Source organism: Nuphar pumila, chromosome 15, assembly GCF_984573655.1.
Source record: "Nuphar pumila chromosome 15, dmNupPumi1.hap1.1, whole genome shotgun sequence".
NCBI lineage: Eukaryota > Viridiplantae > Streptophyta > Magnoliopsida > Nymphaeales > Nymphaeaceae > Nuphar > Nuphar pumila.
This window is the reverse complement of record NC_143263.1, coordinates 9941414-9951357: the sequence shown is the minus strand read 5'-3', so window position 1 is coordinate 9951357 and position 9944 is coordinate 9941414. Positions and strand designations below refer to the sequence as shown.

At 40.8% G+C, this 9944-nt stretch overlaps 1 protein-coding gene across 1 annotated transcript; it reads left to right on the top strand.

Moving 5' to 3' along the window:
- The first annotated feature begins 4048 nt into the window (after positions 1–4048).
- LOC149814436 (annexin-like protein RJ4) lies at positions 4049–7988 on the top strand. Its single transcript, XM_089990240.1, has 6 exons — positions 4049–4124; positions 5023–5168; positions 5268–5483; positions 6421–6633; positions 6835–6924; positions 7645–7988. Exons 1-6 carry the CDS (start codon positions 4049–4051, stop codon positions 7849–7851), a joined length of 948 nt encoding a protein of 315 aa, XP_089846366.1. The 3' UTR covers positions 7852–7988.
- Positions 7989–9944: the final 1956 nt, after the last annotated feature.

Below are 9944 nucleotides of genomic sequence, written 5' to 3'. Positions count from 1 at the left end.
CGTTCACAAGAGGATGTTTTTGGAAACTCCATCTGCAGTATTACATTTTCGCAAAAACTATGTCACGGCAACGCGGGCAGGTTACATGTTCCCCTCAGGAACATGCAGGCGCTGAGTGGGTTGTACGGGAGAGCCATACACCGCCGTACATCCTGCAGGCTGATGTACGGCGGAGTACGGCTGCCCCATACACCTCCATTGAGCGTCACACAGCGCTAACTAGGGACCCCAGAACACGCACTGTAGCTACAGTGCATTATTTCCGGGGGGTGCACACGCAACACCCTCTCCACGGCAACACATTGAGTTGGTGCAAGTTGGGATAACTAACGTAGGATCTGCCTAAACCCAGCATGATGATAAAAAAAAGAAAAAAAAAATGATAACTTAGGCGCAAACAGATAAGATTCAGTTGAACATCAAATCAATCACATTCTTTTGGGATACAAATCTTGGAAGTAGAAGCTGAATATTCGGATCGATAGGGCCCGACACTTTTCTGATCTGACTCAGATTCGGATCTATATATTTTACTAGGTGTGTTTGGATCCAAACCAAGTCTGAATGAACAGGGGGAAGGTAGTTCCTTCTGTTTAGTCACACAAATATGATCCAGCTATTAGATGCAAGGGGTTTGGTGTAGTGGGATGGGGCCTAGGCCGTTTGACGGGCAGTCCAGGTTCAAATCCCATAGGGGTTGTCAGGGCTGTACCTGTGTTTTATGGGACCTGAGGCGGAGGGAAAAAATGAGCCCCCTATTAAGAGTAGGAGTTCGGGGGCAGTGTTTGGAAATTTTTTGAGCTCCTATTAAAAATTGGCTCCCTAAAAATAGGCCCCCTAAAGTTGAGAGATAAGCCCTTAGAGTTTTACGCTGACATGAACAGAGACAGTAAGTATGGCAGACTGAGCCAGTGCGCGGCTAGGTCTCTGCGCCTGGAGCGATTTCTCCGAGTAAAATTTATATATGATCCAGCTTTTTCAGTTTGTGGGACCTGAGGAGGTGGAACCCTAAGACCTGATCCATTCTTCACATGGGTATTCAGGCGAAATTGCAGGCCATCTGTCTTCAACCACACGCACCACCTGCCTTTTCCCATGTGGGCCCCACACGGTTGAGATAGATCAATCAGAGTCCATATAGGACAGAGGAGGGGAAGGGAGGTGGTGGGACCCTAATGCAAAACCCTAAAGACCCCAAAACACACTCAAACGTGCTAATGTAGAGAGTGGGCTAGGTCGGCCCAAACGTGGTTAGTGGCTGCATGAGCCTCTTATTGCAAGGACGGTCTCCTTGATAAGCAAGAGAGAGAGAGAGTGGTTGGAGTGTTTTAAGAGTGTTAACCTATGTCACAATGATTCGTGGACTCGAGAACGGATTCGACTAGAATGTTTGATTTTTGTTTTTAAAGATTTTTTTTAATTTTTTGCATTAGCAACAAGGTAGGTCACCTACGTACCAATTCCATCCTAATCAATGTTGTCAATATCAGTTTCCGATCTGAATTGATTTAGAGAATCGGCCCATCCAAACTTGAACTTCTATCAATTGAGCTGAATTGGTCACTTTTACTTTTTTAATTTAAAAAATCATTAAAAAAGGAAATTATCAAAATATTAAAATAAATGCAATTCAGCTTGAATCAGGCCGATTTTGCAAGGCGAGCAAACGGAGATTGAATCTGCCGATACGTACCCGCCGATATATTTGGATCGATATTGACAACAATGATCCTAACAAACTAGTTGGACTTAGTCCCACATTATGCGTCACTAGAAGCACATTAGGGCTTGAAGAAACGCCAAAGCATTCCTTGTGAAGACTTGAAGCAATGCCAGGCATCTCCATGTCCTATTTTCTAGACAAGGGAAATATTGCAACAAATCAGAAAATTTGTTTGTGATAAAATCCAGGGAAAATATCCACATATTATATATTTTTTACAAAGCATAAAATTTATGAAATTTTAAAAGTCTTAATTATACTATCTTAAATCCAATTGATATTTTGAAAATGGCACAATTTTGGGTAATTTATAGGTTTAAAAAAAAATACCTTCATAAAATTAAGATATTTTAAAAATATTTCAGATATTTGTGACTATGGTTAACCATGGTTCACCTTAGATTGTTAATTTTACCCGTGCCCTTTGATTGAGAGAAAAATAATGAGGATTAAAAAAAAATCCAAACATTAGTTTTCCTTTTTTAAATTAATTCCTTGGGTGGGAAATAACCTTGGTACGTTAGGCATAGTTCACAATGAGGCATCTGGCATTCATCAAATCGTAGGGGCTGGTTGGGTTTGGGGGTTGTAGAGAGAGAGAGAGAGAGGAAATAAAACACTTTTTAAAAAAAAATAAATTTTTAAGTTTTTTTTTTAAATATTTTTACTCAGATAAACCGCCCCACGAAGTGACCTAGACGAGGTGGTTCAGCCTGACGTACTTATGGTCACTGTCCATGTTGGCATAAAACTCTGATGGCTTACCCATTGACCTCAGGGAGTCGCCAAGCTTCGGTTTACACAAGAGGATGACACCCATGATATTCGAACCTGGACTGCCGGTAAAACGGTCTAGGCCCAATCCCACTACCACAAGTCATTTTTTTGAAGTTTTGAGGCTTTGAATTGGTGACCGTCCATGTGCACATCTGTCGCAATTTGTACCAAGAATTTTCTTCCTTATAAACAAATAATAAAATGCACCAGTATCACGTACTCACCTCAAAAACGTCGGAATTAATTAATATTAATGCCAGTGTTACTTATTTGCCCCTACCATATTTTTCCGGTTTCAAACCCTTTTAATGGATAGAAATATTCTTGAAAGGCGTTGAGATGTGTTGGCCAAAAGAAAGACTAAGTGGTAAGAAATCCTTTCCAACAAACGACACAAATAAGAAAGTTTTAGGTTCATGATCATTTAAGCCTAACATAAAATTTTTTTTTTGAGTTTTACTGCCAGGTGCATAGACCTAATCGCTCTGGCTCAGCCAGCCGATCTTCGGTCTCTGATCGCTGTCCATGTCGGCGTAAAACTTCGAAAGCTTACCCCTCAACCCTAGGGAGTCCCCAAGGTTATCAACAGATTGGGTTTACCCCCGACCAAACCTTATAGGGTCTGGGTATGATGATAAATAAGAAGACCTGATTAAGACCCGGGTCCAGTCCTGAAGGTCTGGTTAATACATGAATCAGAGTATAGTTTGTAAAATTGTGCACCAGACCGGGGCTCAACCCGAGTTTCGATTAAGACCCACAAATTTTCAATGTAAAAATGATAAAATTATGGTTCATGTAGTTCTTATCATATCCGAGTATAGTTTATCTTATAGTGGACCTGATTAGACCCGAGTTCAGACCCAATATTATACTAAAAATCGGGTCTAAGTATGATTCTACTTGAGTCCTTATCAAACTCGATCAGTTGACACTGCTAAGATCTGGGCGAAGTCTACTGATGCTGTTTCTTCGTGTAATAAACAAAAAAAAGCCAATGTATCTTGTCGTATGAACAATGTTATCATTATCGGTGCCTATCGGTCGATAGGCATCGTATTGACAGAAAATCGATATGCTTCACCCTTGAATGGGTTATTATTTAATAAATGTAAAAATAATAAAAATTAAAATTTTAATATTATTTTAATAATTTTAACGAGTGTCACATTATGATAGAATTGGCAACACAGAAAACCAAACACCAAAGAGACCATATTTGTCATTACAGTCACAAAGAATATTAACTGGTCATTAGAAAACGACAATTACCAAATAATAACAGGGCAGGTGAGCACAGTAAAAAAAGACTCGAAACTCAAAGCAAAGGAATATAATTGCATTGATGGTTGCACTAAAAATGTGAGGAAACGTATCATTTTGTCAGCGTTATGGGGCCACGTAAATGAATAAAAAGAGGAGCAGGTTTCTTTTTTTATCACCCCGCACTCAGTGCATTCTATAAAAGGGCCCTTGCTTAGACCATTTTTTTCATCACACAAACTCCTGGTCTTCTTGTGAGTGAGGGAAAGGTGGCCTGAGAGACAAATGGCGACCATTACCATTCCTCACCCTGTCCCTTCACCAACAGAGGATGCTGAGAGACTCAAGAAGGCCTTCCAAGGTTTCTTCATTATTACCCATCGTTGCCTTTTTATGCTTACCTTATAAAATTAACTCACATAATCCTCTTTGAGATGATGAAATCATTTTTTTTTCTTCATTGTTTTTTTGGACCAAGTTGCAGAGTTTTTCTCACCTTGGCCCTTAATGTAGGCTTCAGGGTTGGGTATCTCTTTTGTGAAAATTTCAATGTTGAGAATCGTCAATGTCTCTTGGTTCAGGTTGAGATCTAATCAAAATGACCGTGGTTTTGGAAGTTGGTATTTAGATGTTCTGTTCTGCAGTGCTTGCACACTAGACGTGTCTTGATTTCCTTTTACTCCACCATGGTGTAGCAGATCACACGTTTATCATTAGATCATGTTATTTCCATCAGAGCCATGCAGGAAATACAGCATCTCTGAACATGATGTTGTGATGCTGCTGCTAATGTGATTGGATAGTACCAACTTGGTGATTTTCACCCTCTTGGTTAAGTTATAGGGCGATTTTTACAAACCATAGTGTAGGATCTTGTTCTTGCTGTTGTTGTTATAGGTTGAACCATGGCTCTTTGATTCATGGCTCGCCATTAGAGCCATGGAAATACAGCATCTGAACATGATATTGTGATGACGATGCTCATGAGATTGAATGGCACCAACTTGGCAGTTTTCACCCTATTGGCTAATACATAGTGCAACTTTTACCGATCCACGGTGTAGGCTCTTGTTCTTGTTGTTGTTTGAATCATTATGGCCCTTTGATTCATGGCTCACCAATAAGTCTTAGTAATGTCCATCAACCACCACAACGCTATGGTTGTAGATCATCAAAGTTGGTTGGCCAGCCATGGGCCTGGCAAAGTCTATCTTGGGATTATTGGTGTTGATCAAAGGAATGCATCACAAAACATGCAGGGTGGGGCACCGATGAGAAGGCTGTCATATCGGTGTTGGCACATAGGAATGCTGCTCAACGCAGCCTCATCAGACAAACTTACCAACAACTCTTTGGTGAGGATCTCATCAAACGTCTGGAAAAAGAGCTGTCTGGCGACTTGGAGGTTAACCCCCCATACATCTTGAACACAATGTATACTGATGATCGCACTTCGACAGTTCATGTAAATTCCTCTCTTCTTTTCTTGTTTTTTTTTTCACAGAAAGCTATTTATCGATGGAATTTGGATCCTATCGATCGCGAAGCGGTGATTGCGAACGTGGCGGTTAAGAAGGAGATAGATTACAGAGTGATAGTGGAGTTGGCTGCCACTCGGTCCTCAAACGAGCTCTTGGCCATAAGGCAGGCCTATCATGCCCGCTACAAGCTTTCTCTCGAGGAAGATGTGGCTGCTCACTCTACTGGCGATCTTCGGAAGGCATGAGTACACACCATCATTGTTATGTGCCTGCTAGTAACTAGTAGCAGTAGTAATAGTTTTTTGCGAATTCTCCCTGAAACTGGAAGATCATTTCAAGATCTTTGAACAGGGAAACAGATCAAGTCCTACCAAGGTAGAAGCTGATTGAAACCACAAGACTGCTCTCTGAATGCCCCTCAAATGGCACATCTCAGCCATTTGGGGGCCCATCCTAGAACATGATCCCTCACATGGCCCATGCAACGATGTTGATGGGTTTTGTTTTACCCTGCTTAGATCCGATGGCTTTGTATTGATTCGTAGGACTTTATCCACTTTTACTAGGCTGGATCAGTATTTGACAAAATCATTTATCGAGCATTTTCAGTTCTGTCCTATCAAACTGAATCAACTCATGAACCTCTTGGATCAAGCTATGGTGGATGAGTAGATGTCATGCATGACATGAATGAACATATACATGACAGCAACATGTACAGCATCAACAGAGAAATGCTCATGAAACAAGTCATGCTATGTGCCAAGTCCACTGGCTGGCCAAGGGAACCAGTGAGTAGTTGGCACTTGGCACTCACAAAATGCTTGACACGACAGCTCTTGTCACAAGTCTTGCCTAAGTTACTCCAAGCCTGATCGAGTCCGCTGAGCTGCACATGGACTCACTAATGAATATGTATCGGAAGAGACCTTTGAGCTCGATTGACTTGAGTCACCTCAGTTCAGATTATGGTTGCTTAGGCCAACCGAATTTTTATTTCAGTGAACACAACCAGAGGCAGAGAACTCACTAGAATTCACTCAGGGCACCCTCTGAGATGCCCCAGTTGTGTCATATTTTCAAGCATACACGTGTGTGTGTGTGTGTGTGTGTGTGTGTGTGTGTGTGTGTGTGTGTGTGAGGTATTCTATACTAAGTGTGAAATGGGTTTTACAGCTTCTGGTAGCACTAGTGAGTTCATATAGGTATGAAGGTCCAGAAGTAAATGCAACCCTTGCAAAATCTGAGGCCAAGATACTCAAGGATGCCATTGATGGGAAGGCATACAATCATGATGAGATCATCCGCATCTTGACAACAAGGAGCAGGGCACAACTCAAAGCTACCTTCAACAGATACAAGGATGACTATGATAAATTCATCACTAAGGTCTCTCCCCCTCTCTCTCTCTAGATAAGCACTTTAAATTTCAAGATTGACCTAAAAGAAATTTTGGTTAATATTTCATTTTCCTTCATTGTTCAAAAGTTTTAATATTTTCTTTTCCCCATCTTCACAAACCAAGCACCTTATATAAGGTTTATTCATGGGAAAGTAAAAATAATCTGATGCTTGTTATGCTTATTTCAGGACTTGAAGGCCAGCCCAAGTGAGGATTTTCTTTCAGCACTACGAGCGGTGATCAGATCCATCTATTCCCCTCACAACTACTATGAAAAGGTATGTCTTGACCATCCAATTGACATTTCAGACATGCAAGTGGGATCAACAATTGCAATCATTGGGTAGATCAAGCCAAAATGTGTTTGAATGGGCACTTGGTAGCACCAAAAAATAACAGTGAGGTGGTCAATGGAGGGGCAAACATGGATCCCAAAACACCCTTCAGACTGTTCATAAACCAATACAGTGGAGCACATTTTTCACCATCATTGCCAAGCGTTGTTACTATAATTGTCATCATCATCATCATGCCTTATCCCATATCCATGTTACCAGTGTTTATAGTCTATTCCTTGTCTAACATTTATGGCTGTTTGTTGAACGCCATTGTGGTAAAACCAAATACAATAGTGGGGATCAGAGGTGGTCAATGGGGGGCTACCATGGATCCCCAAACACCCTTCTTCATACTATTCATAAACCAATACTAGTGGAACACATTTTTTGGCTTCATTGTCGAGCCTTGTATCCTGTTGCCATAACATGGATTCATGCTCATATACATGCATGAAGACTGATATGTGTGATATTCCTCATAGACTCATAGCCTATGTTTGTTTGTTGAATGCATGGTTCATCATCATCAAGCCATGATACACTCATCTTAACTAATATACACTGAGATATATTTGTATGCTTGTGTGAAACTCATGCACTCATGCCATTTAACATACGTTAGGCTCTATAACAATCCCATTATCTCCATTGGTTACACAGGTACTGCGACTAGCAATAAACAAGAAGGGGACTGATGAAGATGCTTTGACACGGGTGATTGTCACACGTGCTGAGTTTGACCTGAAGAATATACAAGAGGAGTACTTCAAGAGGAGCAGCATCGCCCTTGATCAAGCCATTGCAAAGGAGACTTTTGGTGATTACAAGGAATTCCTCCTTGCCTTGCTAGGCACTGGGAAGTACTAGAACTGGGGAGTTATCACTTGTTACTTTCTTCTCTCTCTTTCTAGGTTTGTGTGTTGGACTTTGGTAGGAGCTTGCTAGTTTTAGATGTTCTAGTTCAAGGAGCGAATGTTGGAACCCTATTAAAGGTACTTTTGCTATATATTGATGCAATGGTTGTGTTTCTTATCTAAAGAACTATGCACATGATATGCCCCTTGGTTGGCTACTTTCTTCTGACTCTTCAGCCCTCCCAAGTCATGTCTGTACAGTATTTCATTCTTTTCCATGAGGAACGGGGAAACCACCACCAGGATCAGAGATCTAGTCGCACTAGCTATGCCTGCCATATTTACCATTGCTGTCCGTGTAAACCCATGTTGCTCCCACATCTTGATCCAGCAAAATCCATTAGGAAAACCACATCTTGGGCAAGTTGATAGTTAGATCTAGAATGCATGTGTGGATCATATTTTTGATATTTCTAACAAGAAAGAGATCTTTTTTCTCATGATAAAAAAACAGCCTGGCAAGAGTTGATTCTATCAACCATGTTCTAGTTTTCTATATGCTTGGATCATTGTGTCTCTGTAGAGTGCAAAAATTTAGTGGCCAAGTTGAATAGAAAGATGCTTAATTATAAACACAGGGAAGCAGTATCTCTTCTGTACGTTGTGTTTAGGATCGTCCAAACCAGACCAAGCAGCATAAGCTTCAAATTGGGGTGAACACAATCATCAAATTCAGCCAATTGGGCACTTATTATAGTTTGTCCAATTCCCTTTCTACAATCAAAGCTTCTATATACTGAGAATTAGGAATCATGATCCATGTAAGAATTTTTAAAAGCCAATATGAATGGTGAACCATTAACTTTAAGAATCCAAATTCTCATCTAACTTTATGGGCAATTGCAGAGTTATGTGGGAATAGAAGAATTGATCAAAATGGCAGAATCGTGGGATACTGAAGAATTTAAACAAAAAACCTGGTTCAACGTGAACAAGGACTTGAATAAAGCCCAAAGGAAATGAGATACGTCCACTTATGCAAGTTTCTACTAGCGCATCCACATTAGAACCACAAGCCTCCTACAAAAGCACTTCGGAACCATACATATGCATCCAATGGGTTGAGAGCAGGTGATATTGAAAATCACCAACAATGGTGTTTTTTCCAATATCCACCATAATGCACGGAGCACCACATGGGGAGAGTCCTTTGAGGCTCTTCTCAAGGGCATTTTCATACCACCCTTCAAGAGTATTTTTGTACCATTTTGGTGGTACGGACATGCCTCCATACAAGATGTGTGGTTTTGTGATTTTCAATATCACCTGAACCCAACCCATCCAATTCCATTAGCCAGCTGCTAGCCCACATCTCAACGAGTGTAGACACATGCCAATGAAAATGTAGCAGAATGACATCTGAACTGATGAACCAAGAGTTAAATCATCCACGTGCTTTCCAACTTTACTAATATTCTTATCATGACCATTATCATCATCCACGTGCTTTCTTATTATGACAATCATCATATGCTATGTACAGCATGTAGTTGCATGCGTTATGGCTAGGGTGGTAAGCCAATCTACAATTGTATATGCGAAGAATGGGAGTGTGGCATTGGGTTGCAAGTAGGGTGCTAAGCCAATCTACAATTGTATATGTGAAGAGTGGGTGTGGCATTGGGTTGAAACGTAATTGATGCAAACCGAAAACTAAACAAACCACAAGATAACGAGAAGACAAGATTTCCATGGCACTCGGCCTATGATCATGGTCAAAACCCTAATCCCCCGATACACCCAAAACTCTCATAACCAACTCTCAAAAGGAAGCGGCTACAAATATCACAAAGGGCATAAAACCCTAGCTGGTAGAAAAGGAAAAATTACAAAACTAGATAGCCTAACAGCCCGCACCACCACAAACCCCATTGGAAATCCAAATTGTTCGGTCATCAAAATATTTCAGGCCGGGTCCAAAATTCAAGACACCCACAACAGTAATGCTGAGCAGAAGCATACAAATGACAAGGTTGTGCAGCTGTGTAATGCTAGAAACATGTATGGGAGCTCAATGCTTAGCAGGCAACAAGAATTTTGGCTGGA

Coding starts and splice junctions, on each gene's coding strand:
- LOC149814436 (XM_089990240.1), top strand. CDS start 4,049: ATGGCGACCATTACCATTCCTCACCCTGTCCCTTCACCAACAGAGGAT. Junction 5,484..6,420: donor CTACTGGCGATCTTCGGAAG/GCATGAGTACAC, acceptor TGGGTTTTACAG/CTTCTGGTAGCACTAGTGAG. Junction 6,925..7,644: donor CTCACAACTACTATGAAAAG/GTATGTCTTGAC, acceptor TTGGTTACACAG/GTACTGCGACTAGCAATAAA.